Source organism: Chenopodium album, chromosome 11 (assembly GCF_948465745.1).
Source record: "Chenopodium album chromosome 11, dcCheAlbu1.1, whole genome shotgun sequence".
Taxonomy (NCBI): domain Eukaryota; kingdom Viridiplantae; phylum Streptophyta; class Magnoliopsida; order Caryophyllales; family Amaranthaceae; genus Chenopodium; species Chenopodium album.
In genome coordinates, this window is record NC_137844.1 from 2,950,709 (window position 1) to 2,972,290 (window position 21,582).

Sequence of the window (21,582 nt, forward strand, 5' to 3'; positions counted from 1 at the left end):
TGAATAAACACCCAATCCACCATAAGCAAAGGGCAAGGTGGCAAGTCGCCATTGCCAATCACCAAAACCAGACCCCGAAGCAGTCACAATGCGCTCTAAAGATGCCCGAAGAGCCACATTAAACGAAATTTGGGCTGCTTCAAAAAGACGAGGGGGACAAGTGCGCATAGCAAAGTAGAGTTTGGAAACCCCAGTACACGCACGAAGAAGTAACAACTTACATTGGGGATCATCGAGCTTAGCAACAACATCCATTAGCACAATAGTCTTCGATACTCTCTTCGAAACAAGCTCACCACAGAAAGCGGAGCCCGCACTGACAAGACCACCAAGCAGCTTAACACCATGCATAGGACGAGCAATATCCGGAGGAAAGACACCTATGAGACGGCTACGAGGGTCCTCCGTGGGCCAGAAAACTTCCGTTTTCTCAACGTTGACATGAAGGCCAAGACGAGGTCCCTCCACCAAGATCAAATCCATAACCTTACCTACCACCAAGGTGTCACCAATATTAGTGCCGTCATCCAAATACCAAGCCTGTAAACATAAGTCAAAAGAATCCCTGATTCGGCACACTAAGAGGATCTCCCTGTTGCACTCCCTGACAAGACCATAAGGTATGCTCCCCATAAAACAGCCTGGCCGGAGTAGAGTAACAAAATTCAACCCAACGTGAGAGAGCTGGACAATGAAGACGAACCTCACGCAACATAGCCGTACGGTCAACCAAATTAAAGGCATTCTGGAAATCAACCAGAAACATAGAGAGGCTAACATCACCACCACGAGCCTCAACGAAACGATTAACAGCATGGAGAATAGCCTCACCACGAGCCTCAACGAAACGTATTATTATTATTATTTTATTTTTTTAATTTTAAAAAAACTTGAACGATCTCTCATTGTACAGGATAATGAAGTATGGAAGTTGAAGGCAACATATATATTGTGCTCAGATTATATTTTTCATGGAAAACACACAAGTATATGATTAGAGTTGCAACAAGGAGGATATATATATACACACTTTATTATATCAAATGTAACAAATAATGTTCATTTAGCAAGACACATATGTACATTTGGTTCAATTTCATGTTTATAGAACAATTACATGTAATAGTATAGCTGTATAGAAATATGTTATCATTGTAATTAAATTAAATTTATTTTATATTGGAAATTATTTATTAACAACGTTTTATTAATTTAAATAAATAGAAATGAACATTTGATGGTATAAAAATGAACATATGTTGAAACACGAATAAACAAAAATGAACATTGGATGACGCAATACTTCTTATAATAAAAATGATTTGAACACAGTAATCCTTATAAATAAATTTGCTTTCCTTTTATCTACAGAAAATTCTTAAAATTCAATTCAAAATATATATTAATTTGAACAAATAACTCATTGTTATAGAAATGAACATCTTATGATACACAAATGAACATTTACCAATATTTAAATGAATATTTTATAGAAATTTGCAGAAAATTTGTAAATGAAAAGAGGCGGGGGCAGAACATGCGCAGAGGGTGGGGGATGGAGGCAGTGTTCCTTGGTAAAAATTTGTAAATCTAATGATTAAAGAAAAAACAATCTACATGTTGGGCCAAATTGAAGCCCAATCTAAATCAACAGTCCAACACCAAGCAAAACACAGTAGAAGACTAGAAGAGAGAGAAAGAAGAAGCAAAGAAAAAAAAAATGAAGTTGATGAAACTGATCGTTGATGAGTACGATGACTCACTCACTAGTCAAAAATCTGAAAATGCCAACACTTCATCATCATCCAACTCTCAATCAAACCAAAAAAAAAATTAAATAAGTAATTATCCACTTTAAATTCAAACTAATTTAACCCCCTCCAAAAATTAAATCAAATCAATTTCAAAACTCCATTACAATTCCAACATTTTTACGCAAGCTTAAACAATAATGGCAGCTTTTACTTTCATCCTCCGCCGTAAACTCCACCACCAAAACCGCCATATCTTCGATCCATTCTCTCTCTTCCGGCAGTTTTCGTCGTCGGAAAACTCTGGCGCCGGGAAGAATCCGATGATCGAGAAGATTTTGGTGGCAAATAGGGGAGAGATTGCGTGTCGGATTATGCGAACTGCGAAGAAATTAGGGGTTCGGACAGTTGCAGTTTATAGTGATGCTGATCGAGATAGTCGGCATGTTAAATTTGCTGATGAAGCTGTTCGTATTGGTCCTCCGCCTGCAAAATTGAGTTATTTGCAGGTTAATTCGATTATTGATGCTGCTAGGTTGACTGGTGCTCAGGTTACTTTTTAATTTTGCTGATTTTTTTTAAGGTTTTTGTGTGATTTTGTTTATCTAATTAATTTTTTGGTTTATGGTTGGATGATATGTGTCAATTGATTCACGAATTACTATGCTTAGAATTGTTATGTGATTAAACATGCGTTAATAAGAACAATTGACGCGTGATTGTCATGAATTTCGAAACTATATGGAAGTTAATGCTAGGGAGAGTACTAGCTTAGGAATTGTATTTCATGATTTCATGCTTATGCTTAGCTCTATTATTATTGTGAGATTATAGAGTTGAACTTGTGAGATTATATAGTTAAACACGTGAGATTATCTTAGGAATTATTCTGAACAACATGGAGAAGTTCAAAGTTGAACATGGCTTATTCTTTTTGGGGACAGAGGGAGTAGACTATTATGAACTTCTATGTTGCTGATTTCACCATCTTAGGGCTTGTTCTCTTCCGCTTAATTTCATTTCATTTTAGTTCAGCTTCAATCAGTTCAGTTCAGTTCCTAATTTCCTTCTCTCATAAATAATTCATTTCAGCTCTATTCAATTCAACTCAGCTCAGCTCCAACCAGTCAGTTCAGTTCATCTCAGCTCACTTCAGTAAATCAGAATAGTCCCTTAATTCTTAAAGTGTTTGTCATAATCAAATTTTCATAGAGTAAGAGAGAGCGAAAGCCTAGTACTGTACAGGACTAGGTTTTAGAACTTGCATTTGATGCGCCAAGTGATAATGTAGAAAGTTGAAATATCATTAATAGGTGTTATGTACAATGACTCAAAAGTATAAATGTATAAGGTTATGATGTATAATACATAAGTGGCCATATAAGAAATTTCATTGGGAATTTTATGCTGTTTAATAACATTCTTTGTAGATGGAGCCCATGGAGGCTATATGAGTTAAGCTCTTAAGGGTGTTAGGCATTTGGAAATACCTGGAAATTTTTGAATAATTATGGTTGAACTTATATCCGATGAGCCTTTTGAAAAATAATAAAGAGAGTCCACCTTGCAGTGGTTAATAACTTAATACGAAGTATGAGTTCTTTTTCTGATGAGATATCTACATTGTAAAATGTGTATTGAATTGGAGAATTCAGAATTGGCATTACTGATGTAGTGCTGAAGGCAGCTTACTTATAAAAGATCTGATTAGCAATTGCTGGTAGCACATTTGTATATATTACCTGATAATTGGCTCTGTTTAACATGTGGCATGCAGGCGATCCACCCTGGTTATGGATTTTTGTCTGAAAATGCCGAGTTTGCTCAGAAGTGCGAAGACGAGGGCCTCTCATTTATAGGACCCCCTGCTTCTGCAATACGAGATATGGGCGACAAAAGGTGAAACAAGGAATGCCTTATGGGTTGGTTTTTTTTTTTTTTTTTTTAATTTTCAATTTGACTTTATTTGTGGATTTGAAGTGGTTCACATATCTTGTAATTGTTTGGCCCTGATGAGGTTCTCAAACTTGCCAATGTGTGCCATTTTTCTGTGGCTTGCTCTACTTATGTTGTTGAAGAATGTAAGGGTATCTGATATATTAACCTTTCGTTTGGTTCATAGTGCTTCAAAGAGGATAATGGGTGGAGCAGGTGTTCCTCTGGTGCCTGGATATCATGGTAATGATCAAGATATTGACCTAATGAAATCAGAAGCTGAAAAAATTGGTTATCCTATTCTAATTAAGCCAACACATGGAGGTGGAGGAAAGGTGTGCCATGCCTGCCATCTCTTTGTGTTTACTATTTTCTAAATCGAGTCATCATTTATTATGCTTGACTAGTTTTGATAGCGTCACAATGGTATTCTAATTTGGCTGACTCTTGCAAATAAATATTAGATACCTTTACGAATTTGTATCTTAGATTTTCCAAATTGGAACCACTTAACCACATTAAACTTAAACATATGGCTGGATAATTTCTGGGCTTGGGAAAGATATCTGTACAAGTACATATTGGTTAATGTACCGTAACCAAATGTGGTTAGAGACAACTTTTAAACCAAAAAGATTTTGTACTATTTCTATAATATTGTTAATCTATGTTTACCTTATGGAACCAGCTATATAAACCAATTTTTTTTTTTTTTTTTTTTTTTTTTTTTTTTTATACCGACAACGATTTCCTTTTCCATTGGTTCAGACCTATTTTTGGGCAAAGATAGTTTGTTAGTTTGATTTAGCACTTCTTGAGCTCTTGGTGATATACTGGTTACACTTCATCATTTTTCTGAAAAGAAAAGCAATACAGTGAAGCTATAACTTCAATGATGTTTTTGAAAATGAACCCACTCCAATATGTACTGCTAAAAAAAAATCCTCTTTTAGTTTATTATCTTGAATAAGGATGCCTTACAAATTTCTATATGCCTTTTTCTGCTCTTTTCTCTCCCTAGGGCATGAGGATTGTGCAAAACCCAAATGAATTTGTTGAAGCATTCTTGGGTGCAAGAAGGGAGGCAGCTGCTTCTTTTGGAGTGGACACAATCTTGCTTGAGAAATACATCACCAGGCCTAGGCATATAGAAGTGCAGGTCTCCTCTTCTCTAACTCTTTTAATAACTGTGGCTTTCTGTTGGAATTGAAAATATCATTTTTTTTCCTTATACTGTGTTATTGTTATAGTGACATCAGACAGAAAATTTGCATGCTTCAAACTCTGTGAAGCAAAAGATGGGCTTTGTTTTTTCCTTTTTAGTTTGGCCAAACTTGTTAAGTAGTTTTTCTTATTTTATTTCATCTATCTGCTTTTTAGATTTTTGGAGACAAACAAGGCAATGTTATATATCTATATGAGAGGGATTGTAGTGTACAGAGAAGACACCAGAAAATAATTGAAGAAGCCCCAGCTGTAATGCCTCTCTATATTTTGTTCAACTTTAAGATTGTAGATTGGAAGAGGTTTTAACTAAAGTTCCATCGATGCAGCCCAACATTAGCAATGAATTTCGCTCTCAAGTGGGTCAAGCTGCTGTTTCTGCAGCCAAGGTATGCTGCGGGATTTACTTGAACACTGGCTTGATTGTATTGTTTGTATATCTTGTGTTTTCTTATCAATGCATCATTATCCACATCCCAAAATTGTTTCCATAAACCTTTTTATTATATTTTCTCCTTCTGCTTGGAACTTAATTGTTTCGCACACGGCTGTTCTCTGGTTTTGATTAATTGGGACTGGACTGCTAGTTCTAGGTTTTTAGAAGCTTTCTGTTTACACTCAGCATATTGCTTTAAAGCCTGAAGCATAATTTTTCCATTAGGTTCTCTAATTTCTTCAACTTTTGCTTAATCTTTCAATTTATTGCTCTGCTGAATTAGCATGTTTTGGGGTGAAAGGCAGTTGGCTATTACAATGCTGGAACTGTTGAATTCATTGTGGATACTGTCTCAGGTCAATTTTACTTCATGGAGATGAACACACGGTTGCAGGTGCTACTATTTCTTATATTTGTTGGTGTATATCTACAGCTCTACATTCTTGTGAAGTGGACTTGTAACTGGTGTCATGCACATTTTTGCAGGTTGAGCACCCTGTGACAGAGATGGTTGTTGGCCAAGATCTTGTAGAATGGCAGATTCGGGTTGCTAATGGCGAGTCTCTTCCTGTTACGCAGTCAGAGGTGCCATTATTAGGTGAAAATTTCACTTCAATCAAAACCCTTAGTTAGAAGAATAAAAGTATCTTGCTGAATTTCTGAGCTAAATGTAGATGCTGCCATTGTGCCCTTCAGATTGCCTTACTGCTGTTGATGCTCATTTTCTAGAACTATTAATTTATTGGAAAAAAGTTAAGTATATGAATGGGGAAATCAGGATTTTCTAATACTCATGGTATAGACACTTGTAATTGCTCCGAACAAATTTACACTTAAATTGCAATTGTGGTTGTTTTATAGCCAGTGTTACAATAGGTAGAAATTGAGTTGATATATATATCGATGGCATACAAGAATATCTGTTGACCAGTAGGATGCCTTGTAGATTTTGTCATTGGTTGTGTTTGAGGCTTAAAAAATTGCTTGGTCTTTAATTTTTTGCTACAGTTTTTATTTTTGAGTTGTATAAATTAATGGCGGTTGATAAGGCTGCTGCTTCAAAACAATGACTAAATTTCCTTTTTAGTTACCACTATTGGTTTTGATCGATAACGGTAATAAACATGAGTTGACAATTGTAAATTCAAGGCAATGTCTATCAAATTGACAGTCATGCTAGTTGGGTTTGACAATGGTAATAAGTGTGGGTTATTACAGTATTTGTAATTTGTCAAGCATGGTCAAACACCAGATGTTTGTTCTGTAGATCTTTCTGCTTATTTGTAGTTTAAGTAGTTTGTGAAGTTAAAATACTTCTATTTGGTGGCAGGTCATGCATTTGAAGCCCGTATATATGCCGAAAATGTTCCAAAAGGGTTTCTCCCTGCTACTGGGGTTCTTCATCACTATCGACCTGTTCCAGAATCAGAAACAGGTTTTGGCACCTTTTGTTAGTTTTTATGAGTACAATTATAAGTTGATAACAGTGCACTTTTAATAATCTTTACCCCCACTGCCCCATAATTTAGTTGTTTACAGGTGGCTTTGTTAGATGTGTTTATTCGGTTGTATCCTCATATCTTGTTAATTGTCGCACCAAGCTCATTCAGTTTCCCCTTCTATTGGAATGATCAATTTCAATATTGGAGGCACCCTTTGGTTTTTATATTAATGGTGTAGGTGTGATGTGTCTAATTTTTGCATGTTTTTATGATTTGTTAGTGTGTTTCTCCTTCACATATCACATTTGTTACTCCACCTGCCATTTTTGCTGCTCTATAACATACTTGTCAAATAATCAAGTTATTTTCTTTGAACAGTTCGTGTTGAGACAGGAGTTGAACAAGGAGACGCTGTTAGTGTGCATTACGATCCCATGATTGCAAAGCTTGTTGTTTGGGGAGAAAACCGTGCTAATGCATTAGTTAAGCTGAAGGATTGCCTATCAAAATTTCAGGCATGGATCTAGAACTTCCTTTTCACATGCTTTAAATTGTATCTCCCTGGGAGGTAATTTCTTTTGAGGATGTCCGCAGCGAATTAAAATTGATAGTAGAATTAGCATTACTGGTGCACATATTTTTACTCCAACCTTTTCCCTTCTTCATTTGAAGCAAGGAAGGTGGGTTAGGGACCATAAGGGGGGCAAAGAAGGGTTGGGGGCGGGGGGGGGGGGGGGGGGGGGGTGGGGCACGTTTGTTATAAGGACTGACTTGCTGAATTTTCCATAAAAGGTCTACCCGAATGATCAAAGTCACTAAGTGAGATCTCTCTCCTATTTTCCATAAAAAATAGGATAGATATCTCACTTTCCTATATGTTGCAACCTTGGGTGGCCTGTTAGGTTCTCGTACTTTTGGCTTTTTGCTGTGAAGTTCTCACTTTGGAGGTGTGCTTAACAAGTTAACAGTAAAGTTGGTATACTTTTTGCCTGAATTTGACTGTCAATGTATGTTGGAACTCATTTCGGTTCCTTTCAAGCTTCAAATTAACGTGCAGTCTTGCCTACTTACCTCTCTCAGTGAGGATCAATAATGTTAACCTCAGTAGTTTATCTTCTTAAACTGTAAATAAATTGAAAATATGAATTTTTACTATTTATGGGGTGTTTGGTATGAAAATTTGTAATGTAGAAAACTTAAACAAATAAGTGTTTCCATTTCTATTAGTTTGGTATGAGCTACAAGTAACAAATACCGTTTCCAAAGGGTAACTAAATCCCCCAAATTGTTACCCTTATCCAACTAGTGGAAACAAACTGTGTTTCCCTCCTCAATCATAAACTTCTCAATTTGTTTCCATTCCATAAAGATACCAAACATGTATCAAAGGTAATGTGTATCATTACCCTTTCCCTTACTTATATAAACCCTTTCCATTCCGTTTACGGAATTTATACCAAACGCCCCCCTTAATGTTATCTTGTAGCCTTGTTGCATCTGTTTTTGCATTCTGTGCTTGGTTAATAACTTAACATCCAATTATTGTTGATACAGGTTGCTGGTTTGCCGACTAACATAAATTTTCTACTTAAATTGGCCAACCACCGGGCTTTTGAGGATGGGCAAGTTGAAACTCATTTTATCGAGCACCACAGTGATGAACTATTTGCTGATTCAAATAATATGGAGCTGGCAGAGGAAGCATGCAAATCTGCTACACATAGTGCAATGCTTGCTGCTGCATGTCTTTGTAAAATGGAAATTAACATGGCAAAGGGAAATTGTCTGGGTAAACAAATAGCTGATCTATTTTATAATTATCCTAGCAAGGCCATTGAAGCACTGAATAAATACTGACAATTTTACAGGGGAAAGAAGCCCTCTTTCAATCTGGTATTCTGATCCTCCATTTAGGGTCAACTATTGTGCCAAGCGTGATATAGAATTTGAGTGGGAAAATGACTATGGTACTACTGGTTCAGTGCCCTTGAAATTGGCTCTTGCATATCAGCAAGATGGGAGCTATCTTGTTGAGGTACCTATCCTTATAACTAAGGCTCACCTTTTCAAGCATTCCGTGTAATTTTCTTTGTTTTTTGCTAAGCTTAGTCTGTTATTCCTTTGATTGCCATAACTCAAAGTTAGTTTAATTTCACAGGCTGGAGATTGTGGTTCCCCTGGTATCGAAGTTAATGTTGTGCAGCTAGGTGATCAAGATTTTAGGGTTGAAGCACAAGGATTAAGTGTGCTCTTAACTTTAGCTGTCTATACAAAGGTGTGTATCTTTGCATAATGCGATGTACTTCCTGAGATATATGTCACTACAAAAATAGGGAACTGAAAATTCCGTTGCTGCATTCAAGTCTTTCTGAAAGCATTAATTTTCCCACCTGCTTACTCTTTACTGACATGTGATTTATGAAACCTGTGATGCATGCTTGAGTTACCCTGAGATTGAGAAGGTTGTGAAATAAATAGCTTACCAGTTATACGTCTTACTCTCACCATCTTGGATGCTAACAAACTTTATGTTAGATATAAGGCATGCTGTAATTCTGGGATTGTTTTAAAATGTTGTTCCTGCTCGGTCTGCTTGACTTGCAAGAACTGTCAATGATCCTTTAAAAATTTAGAGCATATATCATTTTTTGGCTAAATTTTCCCATATACTTATGTGATAATTAAGAGATACTGAATGTGAAAGTGGAACTGTATATCTTAGCAAACAGAAATTACCCCATGCAACCTAACACCCTTGGATAGTGATTTCCGCTCCAAATTTTGTCATGATCACTATATAGCCTCTATATGTAATGCATGCCTTTCATTTTCGTTGGGTCCTTAATTGTCCAAATTCTTGTTTTCGACTAGGTACTGTAGTCTTTATCAATATTTATGGTGTATTTGGCAGGATAATAGCAAGCACATATACATTTGGAATGGCCTAAAATATCACCACTTTCGGCAAAAAATTGGGCTGGAATTGTCTGGAGAGGATGAAACTGAACAAAGGCCTGCTAGAGGAGCTGAGAAGGCATCTCATTCCCCAGGTTCTGTATCCGCGCCAATGGCTGGTTTGGTGGTCAAGGTTCTCGCAAAGAATGAAGAGAAAGTAGAGGCAGGGCAACCAGTATTAGTCATGGAAGCTATGAAAATGGAGGTTTGTGACGCATACAATTTTTTGTACAACTTTTATCTGTTCCAAGTCTTAGATTCTGTAGTCTTAAAATGCTGTACTTCCTGTTCCAGCATGTTGTAAAGGCTCCTTCCTCTGGTTTTATTCACGGGCTTCAAGTAGCTCCTGGGCAGCAAGTTTCAGATGGTAGCATTCTCTTCATTGTGAAGGTGTGTGTCATCTTCCTGCTGATCATGCTTTCGCATATGAAAATTAAACGATTTACAGATATGATTGCATAAAGTAATTGTTACTACGCTGTTGAGACATGGATTTTGAATATCTATGTATTAGATACTGATTAGAACTTCTTCACATGTACAGGAAAAATAATAAGGTTTTGAGCAGCGCAATTCTTTCGCCAGGAAACAGTGTAGATCTAATATGTAAATGATCTCTTATTCATATGTAAGCTCTGTTAAAAGAATACCAGAAAGGCAGAAACCTAGCTAGTCTTCTTCACGATGTAACAAAACTAGGCTGCAGTGCTGTACAGACTACACAAATAAACCGGAAATTCCTACTTGTATATTACATCTATTTGTCTGATCTTGGACGCTCAGGCAGCAATTCCTTCTGAACTTTGCAATGAATTTCCATTTACTTACAGTTCTTCCAACGGTGGCCTATAGCAATAACAAAGGAAGAGGATGTACTATGCGTCTAACATCTTGCAAATCTTGAAAATTGAAATGATACATAGAATTTTTTATTTTCCAAACTAGTATAAAGAATCATTTGAAATTTGCAAGTAAACACAAGTAATAAAGGTCTAAATAAGCTAAAAACTATTTGGGAAATTCTCTTTGGTAACAATCTAGTTTTTAATTTTTTCAGTGGTGAATTGCGAAAATTCTTATTATCTTTAGTAAATCTGAATTTTTTAAATTAAGTTAACCATGACATTAATGATAAATTATAGTTAAATGTTTAACTAGAGTTAGTTTATTTATTTATTTTATTATTATTTTTTTACTTTAAAAAAAAAAAAAAATTTTAAAAACAAAATAAAGCCACCCCTTCCCCCGCCAACCAGCCACCATCCCACCACTCAATCTCCGCTCCCACCCACGCCGGCGCCTAGCCCCTCTCGTCGGCACACCGGCCTCCCCCTCAACCGATATCAGCCAAGATCGCAACCATGAATTAGCCAACCACCTTACCCGCCCTCAACTTGTACCTTCAATCGTCGACGTCTTTTTTCGATCCTGCCCTATCCTCCTCCCCTGTCCTAGCCACCATTCCTCCCCTTCGTCTTGAACCCTCGCTGAAGCGACGAACCTTAACCAGTCCCAAGCCGCCTCAACCTGGCGTCAACGCATCACCGCTGTCACCTAAGCCCAATCGACGATTCAATTACTTCAAGAGGTTTCACGTTTACTTCCATTTACTTCCGATTCAATCGCTGTCACCCAAGCCCAAGCAGAAATTATGGTTTTACTTCCAGACGATTTAATTATCTCAAGAGGTTTCATGAGCTTGAAATCTTGAATATCGCCATTTTGATGTTGAATTCCTGTTAATGGTGATAATGTTCCAGAGGATGATGTGAATCGGGGCGAGGGGTTGAGACTTGAGAGTCGAGGTGTGGGAAGGAGGGAGCGAGGTCGCCTCTAGGCGGCCGACGCAAGGTTTAGGGATGGCCGGCCGGTAGGGGACGGGCGCCGGTAGGGGAGAGGGAGGAGGGCTGCCGCTGGCAGGGTTTGGGCTGGGTTGGTTTGACTTTTTTTTTTCTTTATTTATTTATAAAATAATTTAATTATTAAAAAACTTAAAAACTAATCGTGGTTAAAAAATTTAACTAGATTTAGACTCATAATTGCATACAATCATCATTAATGTCACCATTGGATTAGTATAACAAATTAGAGTTTACTATAGATAATAAGAATTTTTACAATTTACCACTGAGAAAATTAAAAATTACGGTGTTACCAAATAGAATTTCCCGAACAACTTTTACGAGATAAGAAAACGAAATTCAAAATTCTTTTGGCTAAAAGCCTACGCATCAGAGATATTTTCTTTGTACTCCGTATGATTGTAAAACCAAAGTCAATTGATGAAAACGTATACAAAGTGTAATGAAAGAATTCAAAATCAATAGATTTTAGAGCATTTGTCGTAAAGGTAAGTTATATACGTAGGAATGACAAATGATCGAATTCGGGTTAGGAGCTTCACCGCATCCACCCACTTGCTCCTCTCAATCCACCCATCACCCGTAAAACTCATCTCCCCCATCCGATCCATTCATCATCTACGGGTGAAACAGGTGGATCCGTTAGTAGATGATAATTATAAAATGTATACGTAATGAAAGGAGTCAAGATTGTTAGTAAAGGCACGGCCTCGACACGATTCCGGCACGATACGGCGGCCCACTTGTGGGTCGTGTCGTGAACAAAATTCTGGAAAATTGGCACGGGCACGGCGGGCGGCACGGTCGTCGGCTCGTGAGTCGGCAAGCCGACACGGCCCGCCAGCCCAGCACGTGGCACGGCCAAGCACGGCCCGGCATGACACGTATTTATTATTATTATTATTATTAGCAAAGCATTATTGTTTTTTGCTAAATTAATAAAATTATTTATATAAACTTAATTAAATTAAGGCTATTCAAAAAAAAATATATTAACATTAACATAAACATAAACATAAATTAATAAAATTATTTATATAAACTTAAGTTGTTCAAAAAAATAAATTATATATCAATTTTTTTAATATAAATATATATTTTTTTAAAAAAAATCGGGTTGATCCGCAGCCCAGCACGGCACTGCCGGGCCGTGTCGTGCCGTGGGCCGGGGTGTGTCAAAACTTGGCACGGCACGGCACGGCCTGTCGGGAATCTGGCACGACACGATGTCCTGTATGTGGGCTTTAGAACGCAGAAGCCCAAGCCCATCAAACGATAAACAAAGAAGACCAATTAATTCGCGCCATTCTTCCTCCTTCGACATTTATAACCACTTTCCCCATTCCCTTTTCTCTTCAGTCCGTTTTCTCTCTCATAAACTCGAGTGTTTCGACACTCTCTCTCTGTGGTTCTTCGCAACGGCGCAACAATGGCGGATGGCCATCTCTTCAACAACATCTCTCTCGGCGGTCGTGGTGGCACTGTTAGTCTCTCTCTCTCCTCATTTTCTGCATCTTTTCTCATTTTTCTTTGTTCATGTGTTTCTTTCATTTTTCCGCCTAACCCTAATTTTTCATGCTAAACGCTCGATAATTCTACGGTATCTTTCTTAGGGTTTGGTTATACTGTGTATTGATCTTTGTTTATTTACATGAAATTAATTTTGAGTGCGTGGAGAGATTTTTATAGCTTATTGATTAATTAATGTTTTTTCTAGGTTTTACAGGTTTTGTTTGCGTGAAATTAGGTTTTGATGATTGAAATTTTAAATATTATGATGAATTGTACGAATTTCGGCTTTGGATGTTTTTGCTTTTAAATCTTAAACCCTAGTTATTGAACCCTAATTCACGCTACCTAGCTTGATTGAATTTTGATTTGCTGTTCGATTGAAAATTTTGATTGCCTTTGGTACTACTAGTCTTATTCAGAAGAACTTACTTGAAAATTGAAGAAGGTTGTGTCGAGGGGATGGAGAAGTTGGATAGGAACAGAATAAGTTGACGCAGCGATTGAATGCTATAAAAGATATTGAATAGTAGAGGACTTGTTAGATAGAGAAGAAAAGGAGAACATGGGAATAAAAATCTTTCTTCATTTCAAATCAACTATGATCAAGCATTTAATTGTGCTATATTTTGTGCTTTATTACTTAGATTAAGAAGCTGTTATTGTGATATTGGTATTCGGGATGGACAAGTAGATTTGTATTAGCTTTAAAATAATTGACACTTTATGATAAATCATGAATACGTGAGTTTAGTTGAGTAAATTACTGATATGGAATGTGTATATGTGTGTGTGTGCACGAGCACGTTTGTTTTTACAGTTTGTTGGAAAGCAATGTGGGATCAATGAAGATGGTTTAGTATCATCTGGTATTTATTACAAATGTCTCCCATACTTTCCAGTTAGACGTTTTAGTATTTATCTAGTCCAAATGTTTAACACTAGTGGCTATTTCACCCCCCCTCCCCACCCCGATCGCTTTGTTTGTGCTCACATAATGTAGGATATTTTTAAGTAATTATTGATTTATATGTCTGTATTAAGTTTTTCATTTGTTATCGTAATCATTTAATGTTTATCTTTTTTCTGTCCCCTGTGTGGGCTTGCAGAAGCCAGGGCAGATAAGAGTTCATTCAGGTGGGATCCTGTGGAAAAAGCAGGGAGGTGGTAAAGCTGTAGAAGTTGATAAGAGTAATATCTCTGGGCTATTCTGGATGAAGGTGCCGAGGTCAAATCAACTTGGAGTTCGAAGCAAAGATGGGTTGTACTATAAGTTTATAGGTTTCCGGGATCAGGTATGTGATTTTTTTCCAACGAACATTTTTATTTAATGTTTATACTTCTGATAATGTCACTTTGATTTCTCAAAACTGTCTTATTTAATGCTTACGCAAGTCCTACCAAATATGGGGTTTCTGAGTTTTGACCTCCATTAAATATGTTAATATGAAATAACTCGAAGAGTATGGAAATATCTTTAAGGAATCAACTAAATGAATCTTATTGGATTCGAAGGTCCCCCCTCCCCCCCACGAATTTGGTTTAGATCTTTTGACATCCCTTATATACAACCATTTACTGCAACTATTTTGGATGTTTTTAAAGTTATGTGCTATGTAATTTGTACTACCTACAATGCGTGCATAATTTATTTGCACTTAAAACCAGTTTAGTGGGTTTGGGGAAAGAGGTGAAATTTGACAATACTGCCTATGCGATTAGAAAGGGGAGTGTGCTCAACAAATTTACTATATAGATTTGTCTCCTTAAATAGCAAATAATGAAGTAATTTCACCGGAGAAAAAAAAACTCCTTTCCATTGAGGGAAATGATGTATGTATTATGAAACATCCCAATATGGAATGTGTCGCATGTATTAAGAAACAAAGATATTATATAGAACAGACTTGTGCTTGTAATATCTATATTGGATGTCCTTTTGTGTACTTATATAAAGTAGTACACAATGACAATCTAAGCATCAACTTCTGATGCCTCTGTGGAAGTTTTTGCCATGGGCAGCATAGTCCATGGCATTCATTTTCGGATCAGAAGGAAGGGCCTGTAAGTGGAACATATGCTTTTTGCGTTCCTTTGCTTCTGTCTTTCTTTTGACATAGGGGTTAGCAGTGTTTAGTCTTATCCTTAAGTGAGAGGCATCCTCCATAATAGATCCAACTGCTTGCCAAATTATGTCAAATAAGTAAGCCAACAGTTGGTTGATCCATTTTAATATAGTGAATTTATTATTATATCATCTAAAATTCTAAATCAGTAGTTACTTTTTAGATTATATTATCTGAGATGAAATGGGAGTTGAAAGTTTGGTTTATTTGTAAATATAGATTTTGTTAATATATTATTTTTTGTCATCGCCTCACATAATATTGTCAGCAGAACATATTTGGATACATGGTCTTATGAGCCTGAGAAGGCTGCTTATGGTTGTTAGCCTACCGTCCTTATGTAGATATCCATCAAGCAACAACTATTATTTAATTAAGTTCAAGATAAACAAATATATCAATGGTGACAAAATCATGTTGAAGGACTCTTCCACCCAAATTTGTATTGATTATACCAATGTCAATCATATAAACTTCCGTGTATTTGGTGTCATACCTTTGAGCTACCTAACTTTTGGTGTCCCACGATTATCTCCTACCCTTGAGCTTCCCCAAAACTTCGGTGTCTTTCACTAGAGACGTCCTCATGCACACCTGTGCTGTATCTTTAGATCTCAATCTCAATCTCCCGCATACCCTAACCCATAACATATAATCCATATTATAGGCTAACAATCACCTAATTCAACTAGAACTATGATTTCCTTAATACTACCAAACTCCTAATAATATCTTACAACAATGATAACATTCCTAATTATTATTCTAATAATGTAAGAAACATAGCAAACTAACAAGATCCAAAGTGCAATGCTAACCTAACTTTATTTGTCCATCAAGATAGAAACACATCTAACAAAGTTCATGATGTGTTGCTGCTTAAACCAATTCTACGTGACTTCAGCCTGCACATATGCTACTCTATTGCAAAGCCTTCTCTAGTTCTCTACTCCGTAATCTTGGCTCGGTGATTGTGGTTCAGTTACTATGTTGGCCTTGGGACTTGTTGAGCTTGCAATTCTAACAATGGTTGATTTGTCACTGATTATTCTATTTATGTACTTGGCAAACCTTGTGGATATAAGTATATGACAATGGTTAGACCTATTACTGATTTTTTTAATCCAAACATTAATTCAGTGCAGAGCTTGTTAGACCTTTAATCTCTTCCAGCAATCTTGTGGATATAATTTTTTAATGTGTTTCGAGTGCATCTACATCTCCTCGCTGTAATTGTTTATGCTATGTTTTGCATAAAAATTTGGCGTTGAGTTTATTACCTTTGTTGTGGCTCCTTTGTTGCACTCTGTAATATTGGCCTCATTTCTGGATGTTGCTCAGTCTGCTGTTTGAGGTTTTTGCAAAAATTTGAAAGCCTGATGCATGTTAATCATCAAGGAGAATACTTCATGACAGCTGATGAATTCTTTTGTTTGTATAGGATGTTGCCACTCTGACTACTTTCTTCCGAAACAGCTGTGGAATTACCCCTGAAGAAAAGCAAGTATCTGTCAGTGGGCATAACTGGGGAGAAGTTGACTTGAATGGTAACGTGATTTTCTTTATCCTTTTACTTATTATCCCTTTCCTGGCTCTGTATTTATTATCTTAAGCTGTATAGCCTTTCATATGTCCTCAAGAGGTCCCAGCTTGAGTAGATCCAGATTTACAGTTGCATTGAGTTACTAAAACACCGAGTCACAATTGTTTTGTACATAGTGTTTTTATAGTTTGGAATTTATATGATAAATATTGGGTGGATGCATAATTGCATATATTGGTGATATTTGATATTTTTAAGCGCCGCATGACTTATGACTGGCTATTTAAGGTCGGGCTTTGGGTTGACTGGGTTAAAACCTAATGGAATCAAAGGGGACAAACAGCAAAAGGTATGAGATTGAATATTTTGAGCGACTAATTAGTGGTTAAATAGTGGACAAAATCTTGGGAATTACTTTCTTGGAATTACTCCCTTCAAAACAGAGGAAATTCTTTACCGTCAACAGATTTTACTTCATGAGAACTGCAATTTCATGAATTGATCACTTATCCTATAGAGATGGCCTATTAAAGTCATGTTTTATTTAATGTGCTCTCTGCCCTATATTGTTTTTCGGTTTTTCCAATTGTGAGTACAAAATTAAGAAATTTGGAACATTTCATTTGCAAATATTATTTTACATTTGTATTTGTACTTTTATTGGAAAGTATCAAAGTACACAATTCAATGTTGAGGAGAGAAAAAACAAAAAATAATTTTGTTGTATTCACCTCATCCTTGAATTTATTAAAAATAAAAAATAAAACTTTATCTTGCAAATTTAATTCAATTTGGGCACAGATTTTTTTTATTTTTTTAATGTGGACAAATGTCTCAATAAATAAATTTGAGGTAATTTAGGAAGAAGTGATGAGTTTGAAAAGGGAAAAAAAAAAAAAATGAAAACAAGAGTATCTTAGGTCACCATAAGAAAATCGGAAATCTAATATGGGATGAAGGGAAGTAGCCATTTACAGGTACCTTAATTGGCTATAGCATTCTAAGCAGCCATTGGCTTCATCGCTCTATACTTAAAAGCAACATATTCCCAAGCTAATTTATGGGGATTTTGGTATGAAATTTTGCCTGCCTGCTTATTAGCAAAAGCTCATTTTAGTTTTTAGCTTATAGAGGCTGTCATTAATTTTGATCAAATTTTGACCTTGCTGTTATTGCCCTTATTGGTGCTTTTTACTTATCATATATGTCTTGCCCCTTTATTTACTCCTTGTCTTCTTGATCTGTCTGACACTCTGAACTGAAATTTATCTGATGGTAAACTTATGAATTTCATATGCTTCTCTCAGGGAATATGCTGACTTTTCTCGATGGCTCAAAACAAGCCTTTGAGCTATCTTTAGCTGATATATCTCAAACTCAGATGCAAGGGAAAACTGATGTTCTATTGGAGTTCCATCTTGATGATACATCTGGTGCCAATGAGGTTGTTCTTTTATCATGGTTTAGAAATTCCTCAATGTATTAATTTGTAGATTCGTGCATTTGGTAATGTTGGTGGCTTGGTTGAGTCAACATTATTTATTTTCCTTTTCCTGTATCTTACAGAAAGATTCTCTGATGGAGATAAGTTTCCACATACCAAATTCGAACACCCAGTTTGTTGGTGATGAAAATCGTCCTTCAGCCCAAGTGAGCTTCTTTTTGACTCTCAGAATCTTACTGACCAACAATTTGTTATCTGAAGATTTGTATCTTAATGTTTGGCTGATTTTCCCCTTAGGTGTTTCATGATAAGATCATGTCTATGGCTGATGTTGATGCAGAAGAGGCTGTTGTCACATTCGATGGTATTGCTATTCTTACTCCAAGGTTTGTGCAACCCAGTCTACTTTTACTCTCTAGAGAATATGCCAAGTGTTGAATTGTTTGTCTTTTTATTATCCTTTAAGATGAACATGAATTGCTACTGACTGTTTTACTCTCTATTAATCTAGGGGTCGGTATAGCGTTGAACTGCATCTTACATTCCTACGTCTTCAAGGACAAGCAAACGATTTTAAAATCCAGTATAGCAGTGTTGTTCGACTTTTCTGTCTTCCTAAGGTTCATTACTTTTAAAACTTCTGTTATCTTTTCTGATTGGAAATTATATGCATTTTTTTCTATTGCATTGTTCATTCATCTTCTGTTATGTTGTTGCAGTCAAACCAACCGCATACATTTGTTGTTATCACTCTTGATCCTCCAATTCGTAAAGGGCAAACGCTGTACCCTCATATTGTGATGCAGGTATTTGCGGTTGCATTTTCTGGACAATTTCAGGTCTTTCTTTAATTGATATATGCTCTATTTGCTTCTTCCTTTTTTCAGTTTGAAACCGACTATGTTGTTGAAAGTACTCTTTCCATAAATGAAGATCTCTTGAATACCAAATACAAGGATAAGTTGGAACCTTCATACAAGGTAATGCTTAGAGATTTACTTAATGAATATAAATTTTGAATTATATTTGTCACTCAGATCTGCGCATTCCTTTTGATTTTTATTCAGTGATGTAGAATTTGTTGTTGGTTTCCCATAACTCAGGGTCTCATTCATGATGTGTTTACAAACATATTGCGTGCCTTATCTAGCGCCAAAGTCACTAGGCCTGGAAAATTCCGCAGCTGCCAAGATGGCTATGCTGTCAAATCATCACTTAAAGCTGAAGACGGGATTCTATACCCACTTGAAAAGAGCTTCTTCTTCTTACCCAAGCCTCCAACCCTTATTCTTCATGAGGAGGTGATTTCTGTATATGTGTACTACATTTTATGTAGCATCATGTGTATAATTTACTGGATATCTGTTTTCTAACAAACATTGATTCCATATATACCAGATCGATTATATGGAGTTCCAAAGGCATGTTGTTGCAGGATCCAACATGCATTATTTTGATCTTCTTGTAAAACTGAAGACAGATCAGGAGCATCTCTTTCGGAATATCCAGAGGAGTGAATACCAAAACTTGTTTGATTTCATCAGGTTTTAACAAGCTTCCAAATTCCAACATTTGATTTGAAACTTTAGTAACACCTGGTTTTAATTTGACACGTTTATATGGTTACTTGCAGCAACAAGGGCTTGAAAATCATGAACGTGGGAGACGGTCCTAATGCACCTTCACTCTCCATTGCACCTCTTAGCAGTGATGATGAAGATCCTCATATGAAGAGAATCAGGGATGCACAAGATGAGAGTGATGAAGAGGTATTAGACTGTTCCTGTTCCTTGTGCGTTATGTAATGGACTAGTTGATGTCTTCTCTTTTTTCTTTTATTTCTTGCTTTCCTGTGAGGAGACAGCTATCAATGTTTGCTGGAAAAGGTTTGAACATATAGATTTGACCTCTTTACAGGATGAAGATTTTGTTTTAGACAAGGATGATGGAGGATCTCCAACTGATGACTCTGGAGAAGATCAATCGGATGCTAGTATTAGCGGTGATGAGAAAGAGGTAAGTAGCTGACCAAGACGTTGTGTCTGTGCGAGATATATATTAACTTTATTTTTGCCAATTAAATTCTCCAAGTAATATGAAGTATTTGATACAGAAACCTGCTAAGAAAGAAAAGAAAGACTTGGCATCAGTTAAAGCTTCTTCAAGCAAGAAGAAATCTAGAGATGGAGATGAAGACGGATCAAAGAAGAAGAAAACAAAAAGGAAGAAAGATCCAAATGCCCCCAAAAAGGCAAAAACTGGTTTCATTTTCTTCTCTCAAGCTGAGCGGGAGGTAAATATGGCAGCAGATACAGTTGTTTCGTATTCATAATATCCATTGCAGTACCTGAGAAGTATCTTTTAATGTAATTTCGGGTGTATTTTATGCAGAACACAAAGAAAGAAAACCCAGGGATTGCATTCTTAGACATTGGGAAGGTTCTTGGGGAGAAATGGAGGAAGATGTCAGGTATGATATAAACAGAGACACATTATTATCTGCCTTGTAAAGTAGAGTATCTCAAACAACCCTAAATTGGTTTGTTTTGTTTTGCAGCTGAGGAAAAAGAACCTTATGAAGCAAAAGCTCGTGCTGACAAGAAACGGTACAGTGATGAAATTGGTGACTATAAGAATCCACAACCTGCAAATGCAGACTCAGGGAATGAGTCTGACAGCGAGGATTAGTGTAATGCAAATCCTCCTTTGTACGGAGGAGTAGTGTAATGCAAATACTCCTTTGTAGCTATCTTGGATGAGGATCAATTATCATTCTACCTTGCACAGTTATGTTTATGTATCAAGGGTAGTATAGCAGTAGGTGGTTACAGAGTTTGTCGTTATATCAGATGACTAAAACTTTGCTGGGATAAGGAGGTATCAGGGGGGTGTATAGCGCATTGTCATATGATCATATCCATGGTACTAAACGACCAATCAGCGAAACCTGTTAGGCTGCTAGCTCATCCAGAGTTTTTTTCACATTACTTAAAACTAACGATAAAAGGAGGAAGGGAACAAAAAAGAAATGCTGAAAGTTTTTACTGATAGATTTCTCTCTTTTTTTTTTGGCGAAATATTGATTGATTTCTACATGCTTTCTGATAATCATAGCTTTAATTTTATGACACTCAGTGAATGTAATAAATCTTGTAGCTATTTTCAAAATAATCATATATGCTTGAAAGTATTTTCATTATTAATGACCCTCTGATTAAACATTTAGATGTCAAAGGAATAATGCTCTAAATGCGAGTATTTGACCTTCTAATTAAACATTTAGATGTCAAAGGAATAACATCTCGTCAAAAAAAAAAAAAAAAAAGAAAAAATGGCGGCAAATGAGATGGTGATA

At 36.4% G+C, this 21,582-nt stretch overlaps 2 protein-coding genes across 3 annotated transcripts; both read left to right on the forward strand.

Moving 5' to 3' along the window:
* The first annotated feature begins 1,723 nt into the window (after positions 1 to 1,723).
* Positions 1,724 to 10,544, forward strand: LOC145567168 (methylcrotonoyl-CoA carboxylase subunit alpha, mitochondrial-like). The gene is made up of 16 exons (XM_081626404.1): positions 1,724 to 2,302; positions 3,529 to 3,650; positions 3,874 to 4,021; positions 4,708 to 4,845; positions 5,067 to 5,162; positions 5,240 to 5,299; positions 5,648 to 5,740; positions 5,833 to 5,944; positions 6,677 to 6,781; positions 7,167 to 7,303; positions 8,343 to 8,577; positions 8,657 to 8,823; positions 8,947 to 9,063; positions 9,700 to 9,948; positions 10,038 to 10,133; positions 10,288 to 10,544. Exons 1-16 carry the CDS (start codon positions 1,952 to 1,954, stop codon positions 10,294 to 10,296), a joined length of 2,235 nt encoding a protein of 744 aa, XP_081482530.1. The 5' UTR covers positions 1,724 to 1,951; the 3' UTR covers positions 10,297 to 10,544.
* Positions 10,545 to 12,948: 2,404 nt separating this feature from the next.
* Positions 12,949 to 21,433, forward strand: LOC145568223 (FACT complex subunit SSRP1-like). Of its 2 annotated transcripts, XM_081627658.1 has the most exons (17): positions 12,949 to 13,088; positions 14,224 to 14,409; positions 16,682 to 16,787; positions 18,091 to 18,227; positions 18,350 to 18,433; positions 18,525 to 18,613; positions 18,739 to 18,847; positions 18,947 to 19,033; positions 19,115 to 19,207; positions 19,331 to 19,528; positions 19,626 to 19,771; positions 19,861 to 19,996; positions 20,145 to 20,243; positions 20,341 to 20,520; positions 20,619 to 20,697; positions 20,785 to 20,928; positions 20,963 to 21,433. In XM_081627658.1, the coding sequence occupies exons 1-16, from the start codon at positions 13,035 to 13,037 to the stop codon at positions 20,913 to 20,915; spliced, it is 1,914 nt and encodes a 637-aa protein (XP_081483784.1). In that variant the 5' UTR covers positions 12,949 to 13,034; the 3' UTR covers positions 20,916 to 20,928; positions 20,963 to 21,433. The 2 variants fall into 2 exon arrangements, with proteins under 2 accessions (XP_081483784.1, XP_081483783.1); XM_081627657.1 differs by having other exon boundaries at positions 20,785 to 21,433.
* The last annotated feature ends 149 nt before the right edge of the window (positions 21,434 to 21,582 follow it).

Excerpts from the sequence above, each read along its gene's own strand:
- LOC145567168 (XM_081626404.1), top strand. The coding sequence starts at position 1,952 with ATGGCAGCTTTTACTTTCATCCTCCGCCGTAAACTCCACCACCAAAAC. Across the intron at positions 5,741-5,832 it reads AGATGAACACACGGTTGCAG|GTTGAGCACCCTGTGACAGA; the intron begins GTGCTACTATTT and ends ACATTTTTGCAG. Across the intron at positions 8,824-8,946 it reads ATGGGAGCTATCTTGTTGAG|GCTGGAGATTGTGGTTCCCC; the intron begins GTACCTATCCTT and ends TTAATTTCACAG.
- LOC145568223 (XM_081627657.1), top strand. The coding sequence starts at position 13,035 with ATGGCGGATGGCCATCTCTTCAACAACATCTCTCTCGGCGGTCGTGGT. Across the intron at positions 18,614-18,738 it reads ATTGCTATTCTTACTCCAAG|GGGTCGGTATAGCGTTGAAC; the intron begins GTTTGTGCAACC and ends CTATTAATCTAG. Across the intron at positions 19,208-19,330 it reads AGTTGGAACCTTCATACAAG|GGTCTCATTCATGATGTGTT; the intron begins GTAATGCTTAGA and ends CCCATAACTCAG.